This window comes from Pholcus phalangioides, unplaced genomic scaffold (assembly GCF_987345545.1).
Source record: "Pholcus phalangioides strain wild (caught in Gottingen) unplaced genomic scaffold, Ppha-v1.0 ptg000022l_1, whole genome shotgun sequence".
Taxonomy (NCBI): Eukaryota; Metazoa; Arthropoda; class Arachnida; order Araneae; family Pholcidae; genus Pholcus; species Pholcus phalangioides.
Window position 1 is genome coordinate 4,307,689 of NW_028301615.1, and position 16,954 is coordinate 4,324,642.

The 16,954-nt window shown below is 40.1% G+C and overlaps 1 protein-coding gene across 1 annotated transcript in view; it reads right to left on the minus strand.

Annotated features, from left to right (window-relative positions):
- Nucleotides 1-390: 390 nt before the first annotated feature.
- Nucleotides 391-16,954, minus strand: part of LOC149069377 (arginine kinase) — a 41,711-nt gene continuing 25,147 nt past the window's right edge. The window contains exons 3-6 of the mRNA XM_089249223.1: nt 15,581-15,729; nt 14,087-14,252; nt 5,096-5,279; nt 391-749 (exon numbers count right to left, since the gene is read on the minus strand). Of these exons, the coding sequence (XP_089105349.1) occupies nt 604-749; nt 5,096-5,279; nt 14,087-14,252; nt 15,581-15,729 (645 nt within the window). The 3' untranslated portion in view covers nt 391-603. The remainder of the gene's footprint in view (nt 750-5,095; nt 5,280-14,086; nt 14,253-15,580; nt 15,730-16,954) is intronic.

Sequence of the window (16,954 nt, forward strand, 5' to 3'; positions counted from 1 at the left end):
AAAAATTCGTCAGAGCTGGGCAAATGCCATAAATGGGCGAAAAACCATCGGACCACAATGGTTCCTGAGCCCCAACAGTCGCTTTCGTAATGTTTACTTCGGTTACCGTTATTCCCTAACAATGCGTTTCAGACATGCCTTTACAATGGTTTGCCCCATCTTTGTGTGTGTGATGCTTGCCAGTATTATAGTTTATTCCTTTATAATGGTTTGTCACTTTTAAAATCCCCGCGGTAATTGAAAAAACCCCGGGAAGCACCGGGTATACTATGGCTAGTCACCAATAAAAATCATAATTTGACGAAACGGATACACGCGTATCATTTGTCGCACCGAAAAACAAAGAAGTAGTCAATCAAAAGAGGCCATCAACACAAACATCCGTCGATGTTTCGGTGTAGAACAATAATTTTTAAATGATTTCAATCAACAAAATGATCCGAAGTTACACAATCAACAAATAAAATGCTCCGCACTGGTCGGTGGCAAATCGTACTGAAGAAGTTGGGGGAAAGCGAACTATAATAGAATGTCAACAAAGGATCGCCAGAGGGTCAACGAGGATCAATCTCCGATTTCTTCCGATCGAACGGAGGTGTCTCCTTAGGAAGCGGCTTTTTCCATCTTGATCATCTCCAAGATACCGTCTTGCATTTCTCGGACGGCCTGGTACTCGGTGAGGCCCATGCGACGCTTGTTGGATATGTCGTAAACGCCACCTTCACTCTCGGTGTGCTCTCCTCTGGTGCCTACACAAATTTAAAAAGAAAAATTAATGCTCGTGTAATTTAAGTCGTGTTTGGGGGCAGCAGTATACAGGAAATTTCAGAAAAATCAGTTTACATGACTTGCAAGCGGTTTCCGGGCTATTAGGCCATGTGGTCTTTCTTTCTAACTTTCTTTCTAACGTTTCGCCCACATCTGTGGCAGGCATCTTCTGAGGTTAAACGGACGAAGGTCTCCACAACAAGCAAGAAAAAACCTTTCTCCCTTGCCACAGATGTGCCCGAAACGTTAGGAAGAAAATGTGCTAGACCCAGGGCCGTCTTAAGAGCATCATGCGCACCCGGGCCAGATGATTTTTCTGAGGCCCTACTTGGCGAATTCTCGAAAATTTGCGCCGGTTCTCATTTTTGTGAGGTCCCTCTTTTCTTGAGGCCCCGGGCCGTGCCCGGGTGGGCCCATGCGTTAAGACGGCACTGGCTAGACTATGGCCTAATAGCCCGGAAACCGCTTGCAAGTCATCTGGCCATAAAGGCCTCAGACAATCAGTTTACATATCATTAGGAAAAAAACATATTTCAGTGAATAAACGAACGCCTGGCTTGCAATAAACAGACATGAATGACGGATGTAACTAGGATTCTTGTTGGGGGCGGGCAAACATGATTTTGCCGCCCCCACCACTATAAAATTCGATCATTTCATATATAATGGTGTTTTTGTTCTCCTAAAATTTGTCCGGGCAGTTTCTTCCTTCGCCCCTTCTAATTGCGGTCCTGTGAATGAAATGACGTGGGGAACTTTTTTGAAATCGAAACAAAACTTTTCATAACTAATTAAAAGGGTTTTTTTCCTCTTCATAATTACAACAATGTCCAACTGACCATACAATAAGGCAGCAGTTCCCAACATAGGGTACGCGAGAGGCCGTTAGGGGGTACGCAAAAAGAAAATGGTAATGGCGGCCATCCATCTAAAAAAAAGAACAAAGTAATTAAAAAGATTAAAAAGAAATTTTAAAAGTAGGTAGAGGTTTTTACTGATATTGTCAGTTGCAATATATTGACCTTTCCCTATATCAATGAAATCTTCTATAACAGGTTCGGCCTTCCCTCCTCCCGCCCGCGTCGGAATTCGTGAACTCCTTCCTCGGTTTACTTTCCTTCGCCGTTTCAGATTTGATTGTTGACGCATGCCGGGCTGCGCATAAAAGCTAAGAATTAATTCGTGTTGTGTTTAACTTTTGTTGTGGGTGTTTGTATTGAGGCGTATGTGTATTAGTCCCACAATTTTCTACGTCAACTTTTCCACCAAGCACCTACTACTCACGTGATTTGCGCTATGGATCAGTGGCTAAAAACTAGATCTGTGCGGAAGTGAACTGAAACACCAAAATGCACCTTGCACCTGTAAAGGTGAAAACATATTTTGAATCTTCCAAAAGTTTCTGCCAAAGCTACCGAAACCTCCTACTACATTAGCTGTCGTATTGCGAGACGAGGAAAAAATCACACTATTGGTGAAAAGATGCTGTCAGATGCATGTTTGCAGAGGAAAGTGATCATATAATGAGTTTAATACCTCTGTCAAATATTTTCTTTTCATCCAAGTCGACGAAAGTACCGACGTTGCAGAATATTCTGTGCTACTTGTAATTGCTAAGTACTTGAAAGAGAATTTGAAGTAAATCTTTCTATTTGTCACCCATCGAAGGGGTCGTACGACTGTTAAAGACTTATTTGAAGCAATTAATCATTATTTCGATGAAAAAAGAATTCAATTGTCAAAATGCATTGGGCTCACAACAGATGTAGGGAAATCCACGGAAATTTGCTGCTACTCAGGCCGTCGTGGCAGAAGTCGCTCCCAAAATGAAATGGAATCACTGCTATATTCGCAGACAGATCCCTGCATCGAAACCGTTGCCTCCAAATTTGCGAAGCGTTCTTGATGAAGCGGTCAAGGTTGTCAACTTTTTCAAGGTGAATCCTACCAACTACAGGTTGGTAGGACATCCTTCTACACATGGACATCCTTCACAACCCTTTGCTTTTGCATACCGAAGTTAGGTGGTTGTCCCGAAGTCCTGACGTTGCTGTTCGAACTTCGGCACGATGAAGCCCTTTTTTTAGGAAGTGTTTGAAACACTTCACGATTTCTTGCCACAAGCTGAGCTAAATTTAACAGTCGGCCACTTGGAAGGATTAAAATCCTCGTTTGAAAAATATTTTTCAGAGCCGGAAATGGGTGATCGGTGGTCATCTAATCTTTTTCAAACAAGAGTATTTTGAACCGGCTTCATTGTTGATTCTAGAAAAAGAGAAATTGCTAGAGCTCGCATTAGATACCACTCTGAAGATCCTTTTCAATGGCGGAATGGCGAACCTAGTCAGTTTTTGGGCTTGCCGCGGTGAGAATACGTTGAACTTTCTAGAAAAGCCATAATGCCGTTTGTTAGCACGGAGCTTATTGAACAGGTTCGATCTTATTGAACAATACGTTTTCTTCGTATACTTAGGCTACATAAAAAATAAATATAGAAGCAAATTGAACGCATTTGAGTTTGTATTGATCCTCTTTTGAGCTTAATTTTTCAAAACTTTGTAATAATTCAATTTACAGTCTCAAACATCACATTAATTTTTTTCCCGATCTTTGCGTTAATTCGTTCGCTTACTTCAAAAATAAAAAAACAGCTAAGTAATGAATTTATTTTATTTAATTCAACATGTACCTTGTTTTGAAGTTTTTCGAAAACTGTAATGGTCGAAACAGATTGGGGGGGGGGGGAGGATTCGGGGTTGGGGGTAAGCGGAAAGGAACCGAGCTAGCTGGGGCTACACGGACTGAAAAAGGTTGGGAACCACTGCAATAAGGTAATAATTGTTCACACACACACACACACACACCCGCTTCTGCATAATTGTATCTGAACCTTGAATTGTATGCAGAACTGTAGCAAGAAGATTGGTTGTGGTAAAATAAATGAATTCGGATAATGAAAATTCTGAGAAATCAGGAGATGGTGCCTGAATTTTTTTTTCTCCAAATTTTTCAAACCCTGAAGAAAATGTATCCAAAAGTGTCCTGATCCGTCAAAAATAAAAACTTTAGCTATGTAACCAGAACCATAAAGTTTTTGTTTTTTTAATCAAACCCAAACTTTCAGGAGCTAAAGTCTCATGCTTCTCTTTTTCTTAAATTCCTCACTGTTAAAGAATATCCCTACATCATTAAATTAAATTCTGAAATATTTTTAAAGGAGCAGTGATAATTAAAAAATGATCTGGTTAAGAGAAGGAGATAGTAGTCACATTCTGAGGATTCATTACTCTGGAGGTGTTTTCCACTTGTCCAAATTAGCCATTTCTGGGAACTTAAAACTGCAGAATAACATGAATTATCATTAAATACAAATGTCAATAACATTATTGTATATTAATATCACTTTATACAAGACAATCTGTCATGTATAGCAACAGACCTGCAGAATGCCTTCATCTGGCTGATGATTTTAACGGGCCAATTTTCAGGGGGGTTGAGCTTATATTATGAGCAGCTTGAAAAATCAAGCTAGGGCTTATTTTCTGGTTAGGTCTTATTTTCGGAGAAAACTATACTTTTTGTTCTGTTTCACTTGAAGGTGGTCGTTACCAATGTTCATTCAATTCGAAAATCTTCAATTTATTTATGCAAGGATTTGTGTGTGTGTGTGTGTGTGTGTGTGTGTGTGTGTGTGTGTGTGTGTGTGTGTGTGTGTGTGTGTGTGTGTGTGTGTGTGTGTGTGTGTGTGTGTGTGTGTGTGTGTGTGTGTGTGTGAAAAATTATTGTGTATTATAAATAAGCAATAATTTCTTCGCGCGCGGATATGTTTATCACATCAGGTATAATACATATATTACATATCTAAGTTCAAGGTTACATTTTGTGTTTGCGGTTTCTTGTAACATTTTAATAAGCGAATCGCGCACCTAAATGCTTACATAAGAAAAGGTAGTCAAAAGACTTATATAAAAAAGTGTGTTGTGATTCCAAGAAATTATTTATCACACATTTTTGCTCCCAAAAAAAACCCTTTTAAAAATACTTCAAAATACACATATTCTGAACACTGCACTATCCAGCAATTTTTGGAATATATAAACTAACTTTAAAATAAAATTTTAACCTGAAAGCAACACATTTTCTTCGAAAACAAACAATTTCCCCCTGAAAAACCCAGCCCAGAGGGGGGGGGGGGGAATGGGTATCTACCCAGGGAGCAAATTTGACAACCCTGATTTAAAGTGATTTCTCCTATGCCGCGGAAAAAATTGATTCATTTGAATAGTATAATTCTTCCGGTTTGATATTATAAAAGTTCAGTGCTCACCTCTGACTTGTAGATTGAACTTGGAAGCGACGTCTTCAAGCACCTTCTTGTCCTTGGCCAGTTTGGGCAGGGCGATGTGCACCGAAGCTCTGATCGTGGTGCCGAGATTGGTCGGGCAGAAAGTCAGGTATCCGAGACGGTCGTCCCTGGAGAACGGGATCTTCTTCTCGATGGTATTGACGGCCTACGAAAAAACCGCGCAAACCCATCAATTTCAAAGTTTTCGATTCGGTTCTCATGAATAATGAGGCGAAAATAATAAATAATTTCTTTATTATTTTCGCCTTTTTATGTCCGAGAGCGACGCGAAAAAAAAAAAGAAATTCTTTATATATATCTTTAATTAATCGTACGGAGGAGCAATTTAATTTTCCTTCGCAAACACATTTCTTATAATATTTTTATTATTATCACGATCATTTTTCATCTTAAGATTTTTCTTTTCCCACCATGAGGAAAATAAGAAAATGGAGATGGAGGAATAAACATTTTGGAAAAACGTATATCAATATGGCACCTTTTTGCTTTCTTTTTTTAACCTCGGGTTCGCAATCGAAGTTGAAACGAATGACGTATTGGAAATAATTTAAAACCTCGTTGCGCGACGAAGCAAGATCACAAACAAGTTTCCCTGAATAAGGGGACATCCAGGGAGGGGGTCGAAATTAAATCGGGGTACGCCGAAGGGGGCAAAAAAACCTTGAGTGGTGGGGCACACGGAATTTTTTAAAGAGAAATTTTGAGCCTACAAATAGCGTTGAAAAATTAGCAGAAATTGATTATATTAGCATTTAAAAGTATTTTCTTTCGATTTTTTAATTTTTTTTATATTTTTTGCATCAAAAATAAATTTTGATCGTCTTCGCGGAGATGACACGAGCCCCCCCCCCCCCTGCTCCTTTGATCCCAATGTGTGGTAGGAGGGCGGGGCAGAGCTGACGAATTTTGCTGGGGGGAGGGGGGGGGGTCGAAAAGGGCACAAAATCTGCTGACGTAATACTTGAATGGCCCCTTTGTAAACATTATCGTATTGTATGTTTATTTATGGCGTTAATATTATACAGGGCGTCCACTCTTATCGTTATCGAATGGCTGCTTCCTGTAGCCATTGGTTTGTTGTTGGAAAGGCGTCTCCAAAACGACTTTTAATTAGAAAAAATGTTTTAAATGATGTCACCCATCATCTGAAATGCCGTTCAAATAAAAAAAATATCAATAAAAAGTTACGAATTTTACAGTTTAATGCTGTCCGTCCCGCTGTGTTGTTGAAAGTTGTTGCCCTGTATAAAAAAAATAGAAATTTCTCAGTGCAATATTCGCAGAGATATTTGAATAGAAAAATCGGAGGAAAATTGGGGGAGGGGGAAGAACTGCATAAACTAACGGACAACGCTTCTTTCTCCCATTTAAAATGTTGTCCTTTCCTCTTTTTCCTCTGTTATTCGAATTCAAAAAATACCTCGGCATATATTGCGCGAATATTGCACCCACAAACATGGGCATTTTTTTGGCCTCAGGAGAGACAGGGCAATAACTTAGTAATTGGGAACACAGCGGGACCGCATGAAACTGTAAAATTCGTAACTTTTTTATTTTATTTGAACGTCATTTCAGATGACAGTTGACCTCATTTGAAATATTTTTTCTAATTGAAAGTTGTCTTGGAGACGCCTTTCCAGCCACAAACCAACGGTTCAGGAGATAGCCATTGGACAACGATAAGAGTGAACGCCTGCATATAAATATATTGCAGTATTTAGTGTGTTTTTCTGCGGTTTTTTCCAGCTTCGAGGTGCGAATGCAAGCCGGCTTCCTATTTGGAAAAGTCTCTCCGCAGAGAGCAGGCAGACTAATAACACGATACTGGCATATCATTAAGCATTTCCGTCTTTACCTCAGCAAATGAAAGACAGATGGCAGCACGAACACAAAACAAGCCCAACTCGACAACAGAAATACGTTAGGGCCACACATAGGTCAGAACACTCATTCCGGCATGTGCCGATTTGTCAGAAATTCCGTAGAGGAATGTGTACGAGGTGCGTGTACGGTCAACACCCCTGTTGGTACGGTTAAGTAATTGTAGTATTTATTGTTATTGTGTTGTATTACTGATTTATATTGCCGTTTCTATTGTTCATTTTTATGAATGAATAACAGTGGAACGAATTATCCGAGTTCCCATTGTTTCCTACGGGGGAATTTGATTCGATGTACGAGTGATTCGAATGATGAGCACTGTCGCGAATCAGTGTATGAGTGTATGTGCGTGGGAGAGAGAAGATGTTTTTCTCATATATTTTGTGGTGTCAGATTTGACCCAGACGATTGTGACGTCATTAACGAAACCCCTCTCCCTCTGTGTTTTGTTTTTGCTTTTCTCTCTTTCTGTCTGTAGTGTACAAGATATAGTTGAAACGATGCTTTCGGCTCGAATGGAAGCAGTCTTTTTTCGAATGTGCTAGAGAATTTGTACAGTATGTATCATGTGTATTAAATAATATTTTAATCAAGTTCATCCTTCGTGTCAAAAGACAACTGCGTTTGTTTCTCGGGTAGAGATGCACAGTTGAAAGAAATTTCGAATGAACCCTTCATAACATTTTTTGGCGCCCGGACAGGGACACGAAGGACATCGTGAACTTACGAACACAGATACATAGTGCTTTCTTTTTTTTTTATTTTGAGTTTCGCTGAGCCGACCATGGAAGCACTGAAAGTAAAAAGAAAATCTCTTCGCACGTCGCTGACGGTAGCAATGAACGCTATTGCAGAAGAGCTGCAAAAAGACACTTGTGATTCAGAAAATCTTCAAGTTCTTCTCAATCAGATGTGCGATAAATTTGAGAGATTGGATTCCGTCCAAACAAGCATTTCTGAACTGTTTGAGGAAGAAGAATTTGAAAGAGACTTCCTTCAAGCTGAAACCTACCGTGATCGATTTCTAGCTCTCAAATTGAGACTAGAAAACAAGGTTTTTTCACAAGGAGCGAAATCGCAAGTCGATGACGATAGCGTGGTGAGTGTAGCTGCTTTTACAACAAAGCGAAAGTTCAAGCTTCCGAAACTGGAACTAAAAAAGTTTTCTGGGGATGCCAGAGAATATCTTGGATTCTGGAGCCAGTTTGAAAAAATTCACGAAGATCCAGATATCGCTACGGAAGACAAGTTTCACTATCTCTCGCAGTGTACCATGTTCCGAATTCTCGAGCTTCGCAGGTCATCAACAGTTTTCCAATGACAGCGGAGAACTACGAAAAGGCTATTACGCAAATGAAGAATCGCTTCGGTCGTGAGGATACACTAATCCAAGTTTATGTGCGCGATCTTCTTCATCTTGTCTTGAGCAACAACAGTGGTTCCAGGAAGGAGTTCAAGCTCGCAAATCTATACGACAGCCTGGAGACAAAATTACGATCATTAGAGACTCTAGGTGTCACTGAGGATAAATTTGCAAGTATTCTTTTTCCACTAGTTGAATCATGCCTTCCTGTGGATATCTTGAGAGTTTGGGAAAGAGAGCGAGGAAAGATAGAAGGTAAGAGTGACTTGGATTCTATCTTAGAATTTTTGAGAAACGAAGTGATATCGGAAGAGCGAGTTGTTTTGGCTCATGCCGGACTTGGCTTTGAAAAAACCAAGAGACCAAGCAAGCTCGTCGCTGAAGAGCTTTGTATTGCCACAGCTAATGATTTAATGGTCCATCATAAGATTGATAAACAACGCATGCTTAAAAAGACTGACGAATCTTGTATATTTTGTGGTAAATTTCATTCGTCAGATAAGTGTTTTAAGACAAGCTCACTATCATACGATGAAAAGCGAAATTTGATTATGAAAAGGGGAGCTTGTTTTGCATGCCTTAAGAGAAATCATATCTCGCGAAACTGTAGAGCCAAAGTCAGATGTTCTAATTGCAATAGAAGACATTTGTCAGTAATGTGTCAAGGAGACTTTCCCACTGAGGTTAAAAATGTAGAATTAGAAAGTACTAAATTAGAGAAGGGAGATAACGTACTGACAAATCAAGCAACCGATTCTGATGTTTTATTGCAGACTCTGATAGTTAGAGTAAAGCATGGTGATCGAGAGAAATCTATTAGAGCCATCATTGATACCGGGTCCGAGAGAACATATTTGAAAAAAGATGTCATTGATTTTTTGAAACTTGACAGTTGTGACGAGATTAAATTGGTCCATAAACTGTTTGGTGGTGTTGAGACAAAAGAAAAATTACACCATAAATACAAAGTTCATGTTAAGAGTCTTAACAACCAATGGAGTTGCAATATGTTCTGTTTAGATCAGACAAAAATATGTTCCGATATCAGGAGTATATCAAACGGTCCATGGATCAGTGAATTGACCAAATGTGGTATTCATATCACTGACATGGAAAATCTATCATATCGCGTTGAACCCGATATCAAATTGCTTATAGGTGCAGATATAGCTGGTAAATTGCTAACGGGAAATATTAAATCATTGAAAAGTGGTCCAGTTGCTGTACAAACCCATCTGGGATGGACTCTAATGGGAAAAATGCCCAGAGTAATTGAGAAAAACACTCCAAATCATGCTTTGTTAACAACATCGTTATTTCTCAATGCTTCCTGTACAGAATTATGGAGATTGGACACTTTAGGCATCACTGATCCCGTTGAGTCACAAACAACATCTGAAATCCATGAGCAGACAATACAATATTTCAAAAATACCTTAAATGTTGATTGTGATGGAAGGTATGAAGTTGCGTTGCCGTGGATATTGGATAATTCGCATTTGCCCACAAACAAAGGCTTGGCAGAGAAACGACTTTCAACTACTTATAAGAAACTAATTGTTTCGAATAAAACTGATATCTATCAGGAAGTTTTTGATTCGTGGTTGAAAGAGCAAATTATCGAAAGGGTGACTGACGAAAAACAAATGCAGGTTCATTTTCTCCCGCATAGACCAGTATTCAAGGAATCGAGTGAGACTACAAAAGTGAGACCTGTTTTTGACGCATCAGCTCACGTTACTGGGTCTCCTTCACTGAACGACTGCTTATGTAAGGGTCCAAATTTAATCGAGATAATTCCAACGTTATTGAATCGTTTCCGGAAATTTCCTATTGCAGTAACCTCTGACATTGAAAAAGCTTTTCTACAGATTAGTGTTAGAGAAAAAGATAGAGATTATTTGCGATTTTTGTGGAAAAGGGATAAAGATCAGATAGTTGTGTACAGGCATAAGCGTGTAGTGTTCGGAGTCAATTGCAGTCCTTTCTTATTAGCTGCTACACTGAATCATCATCTTGACAAGGCTCCTGATGGCCTATCCACTACAGCTAGAACTCTGAAAGAATCTTTTTACGTAGACAACTGTGTGTGCAGCCTGAACTCAGTTGATGATGCGAATAAGTTTATAATAGAATCGCAACTACTTCTTTCATCCGCAAAATTCAATCTAAGAGACTGGAGGTCCAATCATTCTCTTGGTATTATCACTACATCACATAGTACGGATCCCGTTCCAGTTCTTGGCCTAAACTGGGATTCAGAGAATGACCTACTTTCCTGCAGAGTCGAGCTACCGGAAGAAGAGAAAATTGTAGCTACGAAACGAGTTTTGCTTTCATTGGCAAATAGAGTATTCGATCCCATTGGATTTACTTCACCGATCACTTTGCTTCCTAAGTTAATTTTACAAGAGTGCTGGAAACTAGAGTTGAAGTGGGATGAAAATTTACCCGACCATTTGGCCAAACAATTTTGGAAATGGGTAAAAGGCATACGATTGATTCCTACTATTAGTATACCGAGATGGGTGAATCTAGGTCGATTTACTGATAAGAAAGTCAGTATTCACATATTTTGTGACGCAAGCAAATATGCTTATTCTACTTGCATTTTTTTGAGAATCGAAACAACGGACTGTGTTTCAGTGAATTTCGTTCAATCACGTACCAGAGTTGCTCCGTTGAAGAGCATAACAATTCCTCGCTTAGAACTTTTAGCATGTTGTATTGGGGCGAGATTAGGCAGCACCGTTATTTCTGACATGGACATACCGGAACTGAAGGTTTACTATTGGAGTGACTCGACAACTGCTTTAAGTTGGATCCAAAGAGATGTACACTGGGGTGTATTCGTTTATAATCGTGTACTTGAAATAAGAAAGTTAACTCATATAAACGAATGGAGGCATATCGCTGGAAAACAAAATCCTGCTGACCTTCCCTCAAGAGGTTGTTCGGTTGAACATCTATTAAATCTAAGATGGTGGGAGGGACCAGCATGGTTGAGTGAGCCCGAGTCTACTTGGCAACGGGTTGTCGAATTGCCAGATGAAGAAGTTGTCAATTCTGAAAAGCGAAAAGGTGTATTGATTGCACATAATGAAAGTTCGAAACCAGATAACTGGTATTACAGGTATTTTTCATCGTACTTGAAAATAGTACGAATGCTGGCTTGGATCCTAAGGTTCATCAATAATTTGAAAAAAATGGATGTTTCGAAAGAGTTGGACATCAACTGTTTTGAAATACAGCGCGCAGAAAGAATGCTTGTTATACTGATTCAGAAGGAAGCATTCAAGGGTTTCGATGATGAAAAAATACGAGTATTGAGGCCAGTCGTTGATGAATTTGGTATAATCAGAATAAAAACGCCAGTTATGTACAGAAAAGACACCAAAAACTTCAGATATCCAGTCCTTCTGCCTTCGGATCATCCAGTTGTACATACCCTGATTTCGTGGAAACATAAGGAACTTCTACATGCCGGAGTTTCTCTCTTGATGAGCAGTTTACGTGAAAAATATTGGATCATAAAAGCAAGGAAAACGGTTCGGTTTGTTGTTCAACGTTGTGTGACATGTAAGAGGTTCAATGCACGTAAAGTAGAGTCTGTTCCTATAGCCTTGCCGGAAAACAGAGTGCAAGACGCAGCAGTATTTCAGATAGTGGGAGTTGATCTGGCCGGTCCATTGTATCTGAAAGAGGGCCAGAAATCATGGATCGTGTTATATACATGTGCGGTGTACCGAGCTGTACACTTAGAGCTTGTGACATCACTATCAACTGAAGCCTTTCTCCAAAGCTTGCGACGTTTCATTGCTAGGAGGGGAAGACCATCCACAATCTATTCGGACAATGGAACAAATTTCGTTGGAGCGAATAAGGCATTCTCAAGCATTAACTGGGATGAGATCTCTGCTGCAGTGGCTATTCAAAGGATTAGTTGGAAATTTAATCCTCCTACTGCTGCTTGGTGGGGAGGATGGTGGGAGCGGTTGATCCAAATGGTAAAACGCATCCTAAGAAGAGTATTAGGACGAGCATCTCTATCCTACGAAGAGCTGATCACAGCACTCTGTGATTGTGAGTCTGTTGTCAATGACAGACCTCTTACGTATGTGACAGAAGATGTTGAAGATCTGGCACCGTTGACACCATCGATGTTCCTGATGGAGATACGATCATCAAGCGTTGCGGACCTGGATGCTGTGAATACCAAAGAGTTGAATAAAAGAGCCTTATACCGACAGAAGTTGCGAGATTTGCTAAGACAAAGATTTCGTTCAGAATATCTGGGACAGTTGCGTCAACAAACGTTCCGTAGAGGAAAAGTCAAGTCTCTCTCTGTTGGTGATGTTGTTCTCGTAGAAAGTGACAGAAAACGTTCATACTGGTCCTTGGCTCGTGTGATAGATCTGATTCCAGGGAAAGATGGTCACACTAGACTTGTTCGAGTAAAAACGGACACTGGTGAACTTCTGAGACCGATTCAGAGGCTTTACCATATGGAGATCGAACATAAACTGGAAGAACAATCGCCCCCGGATCCAGTTTTGCGAACAAAAAGCGGAAGAAAAGTGACTGTTCCTGAACGTTTGAGTTATAGTTAAATTTTATTGCGTACTTTGTGATGATTTTTTTTTAATGATTTCGATATTTTAATATGCTATTCGGAATTTTTTACATTTTTTTGAGAGTTCATGTCATTATGCTTCGAGAAAACTCTTTATCATTTATTTTGGTAAGTATTGTGATATATCTGAATATTTTTGTGAAAATTTTATGCAATTAGTATAATGTTTATTTTGATCTGAGAATATTGAGTTTGATTGGCATAAACTCAAGGTGGGAGGATGTCGCGAATCAGTGTATGAGTGTATGTGCGTGGGAGAGAGAAGATGTTTTTCTCATATATTTTGTGGTGTCAGATTTGACCCAGACGATTGTGACGTCATTAACGAAACCCCTCTCCCTCTGTGTTTTGTTTTTGCTTTTCTCTCTTTCTGTCTGTAGTGTACAAGATATAGTTGAAACGATGCTTTCGGCTCGAATGGAAGCAGTCTTTTTTCGAATGTGCTAGAGAATTTGTACAGTATGTATCATGTGTATTAAATAATATTTTAATCAAGTTCATCCTTCGTGTCAAAAGACAACTGCGTTTGTTTCTCGGGTAGAGATGCACAGTTGAAAGAAATTTCGAATGAACCCTTCATAACAAGCACGTTCAAAGAACGAATTATGCTCGTTAACCAAAGTTCCACGTGCAGTTATAAAATTCAATCAGCGTAGTACAGAATATGGTACTAGGCAGAATAAAATAGTTTTTGCTTATTAGGACAGATAAATGCGGGTGCGCACACAATATGAAAATCACAGACGGTTTCGACAGGGGCGACTCGAGACAAAATTCTTGCCCCTGCGACACATCTTTTCGGCTCCACTCCGAACCAAGAAGACGATCCCGAAAACTTGCCGATTTTTTTCTCGAGTATTGTAAACACTGGCAATTCAGTCGCCGTCTGTTAGGGAGCCCCACCCTCTACCTTCTAGAAGTATGTACACTCGTCAGTACATATTCTTGAAAACCATAGCGCCAGATCTCATTTTCCCCTTCCCCCCTGCACCTGAGCCCATGACTCGCACGTTGACATACTCGTACTATACATTCAATATAAAGTCAACAAGGAACGAATTGAGAGGAAACTCACGTTGACGAGTCGCGCGAAGACTGCTTTAAGGTCTCCACCTTTTTGCATAGAAATTATACGCAAGTGATCTTCTTCGTTACACCAGACCAAGAAAGTCTTAGCATCGTTGTGGAAAATTCCTCTTCCAGTCGGCCAATAACGACAGGCATTCGCTGCCTGCAGGAACCTACAATAAAAATGATTCTCAATTAGAAGACATTACATGAGAAAGGTTTAATATTACAGTCGCCAGAAATGAATAGAAAGTTCTTATGGTGGAAATGCGTGCTTCCTCCAAAAATAAACTTTACGCCAGTATAACGAACGAGAGAGATCATATGTTTCTGCCAGGTCAGAGGTCTGACTTTTTAAGCCTTCACGCTAAAAGGCCACGACTCCCTTACCCTCGTCAACGCTGATCCGTGGCTGCTCGGAATCGTCTAACAAAGGACCGTTTCAAAGTACAATACCAAACTGGTATACATTAATATCGCCAGCTTCCCTCAGCTCACACTTTAAGAATCACTGGCTAATAGAATATTGTATCAAGTTTATAGAATACAAGTTACACCTGGATTGAAATCTCTCAGTTCTTTATTGGAATATGAATTCATATTTATGCACATGCGAAAAACAAGATTTATTTTAAAAAATGATTAGGAAAAGGTATTAAAAAACAGAGTTTTCACCATTGAATTTGCCACAAAAAATATCTATCGCTAGACACCACTGGCTTCAATTTGCGGTGCGAACCTCCCGAGATATAGCGTAAAAGGATTTCGTTACGAAAGCGGGCCGCGAGCCTGGTCAACACCCCCTAAAGACGGGGTAGGGGGTGTTGGCCTGGTCCCCGCACCAGAAGAACCGGCCGAATTAAGATTTATATATATATATATATATAAATTGATTCCCAAAATTTTTTCCTTCTGATACTTTCGTTTAACAGAAACAACATTAAAATTGAAAACAAAAAAAATAAAATTTTATTCTTCCTTAAAAAAAACTAAATTTATGGCATAAATTCTGAAATGAATGAAATTTTTGTTGTTTTGTAAATTAAAAGGTTTTTTTTTTGGAATCTCACACGTTCACAGGAACAAAAAAATTCAAGTCTTTCTGTAAGATCCACCCACAGACATCAAAAACACTGATATACTTGCTGCGTTCAAGTCATTTCGTTGCGCAACCTTTTGGGAATGCATCCAGCATTGGCGTACGCAAAGGAAGGGGTTCTAAGCACCCCCTCCCAAGCCGAGATTATAGAGTTATTTTGCAGGAAAAAACGAACCCCCCCCCCCAGAAAATTCTGCGTACGCCTATGGCACCCAGTACCATCGGACGATTTAAAAGACTTGTTCGTGTCAAAAAAATTTAATAAATGGGAGCATTTCCAATGGCATTGCACGCTTGTTGAAACAATAACCTTTCCGAATAAGTGACAGTATCGAAGATTTCCCTCGCTTCTGGAAATGCCCAGGGAATGTCCGACAATGGATAGAGTTAAATTAGTCTCACCTGTCGCCTTCTTTGAACAAGAAATGATCGTCGATGAGCTGCTGCTGAGTTGCCTTGTCCATACCAGTCAGGGGGAAATAAGTTCCCTTCAATTCACCTTCCATGCTGCTCAGCGTGCTGCTCACTTTCTGTTCCATCTCCTTGTAGTTCTGAAATGAGAGGGAAAACCAAGTAGTTAATGGAGTCTCGCACACACCCCCGAAGTGAATCAAATCGTTACCCACAGTTTTTATTATCCGATTCAATCCGTAATGACCATCGATTTGCTTTAATGTTTTATCAACTAGCCACGAGCTCTTCTCTCTCCTCATTCCTGGTTCACAGCATGCGTATACAGTGGAATCTAAGCCAGTCGAATAAGCGGGGGTTGACGAAAAACTTCGTGTTATCTTTAGTTAGACTCATTGAAAATGCTATCCGAAAACATATAATAATTAATTTCGATCCAGACCCGAAAGATTTCCCAGCTAAGATTTCAAATTTTAGCATAAGAAGTGGGGACGGAAAAGATGTACTACTTCACCAACTCTGGCCATACCGCTATACACAATTTACTGCCTATTTCCAACCCAACTCGTTAAGAGTTGGGTTGGAAATGAAAGTGTCATCTATCGATGGTCGTCTCAAGCTCGTTAGCCCCGCGATCGAACCTGGGATCTGATGTTAACCTTCACGGTGGTAGATGAGCATCTTACCATCACGACACTCGGGTGAGCATTTCATATGCAGTTAGCACTGGCAAGCATCCGTTAACTTTATTTTCTGTTGCCTATTTGTGAGCCAAAATTTCGCACATTACTCCTTCCATTATTTTGTATGAAGGTTTTTAACAGCTGGCCTGATGCGAAGATGCATTCGGGAAAAAAGAAAATTCAACTTGGAAATCGAACCCACGTTGGCATTCGTTGCCTTTGTCGTCTAGTGCAGGGGTTCTCAAACTGTGCGCCGCGGAACCCTGGCGCGCCTCCAACCTTTGTCAGGAGCGCCGAGGAGCGATCACCCTGACAAAAGTTTTCGAAAATATTCTTTGTTAAACAGCTCTAGGGAGCCAGTGGAGCTCGCGGATAAGCACTGAATAGGAAACGGGCGCCGCGGGTGTAAAAAGATTGAGAACCCCTGGTCTAGTGGTCTAGGACGCTCACCCAGCAAGTGAGAGAACGTGGGGTCGATTCCCCGCAAGAGGGCAGTTGAATTTTCTTTCTTTCCTGAATGCATCTTCGCATCAGGCCAGCTGTTGAAAACCTTCGTATGGATAGCGGAGAGTGACATCGTCCTTGGATAACATGTATGCGCAATTTAACGTTTAAATACAAAGAGTTTTAAATGTTTGAATTGTACAGACAAGGGCGTAGCCAGGGGGGGGGGGACTTGGGG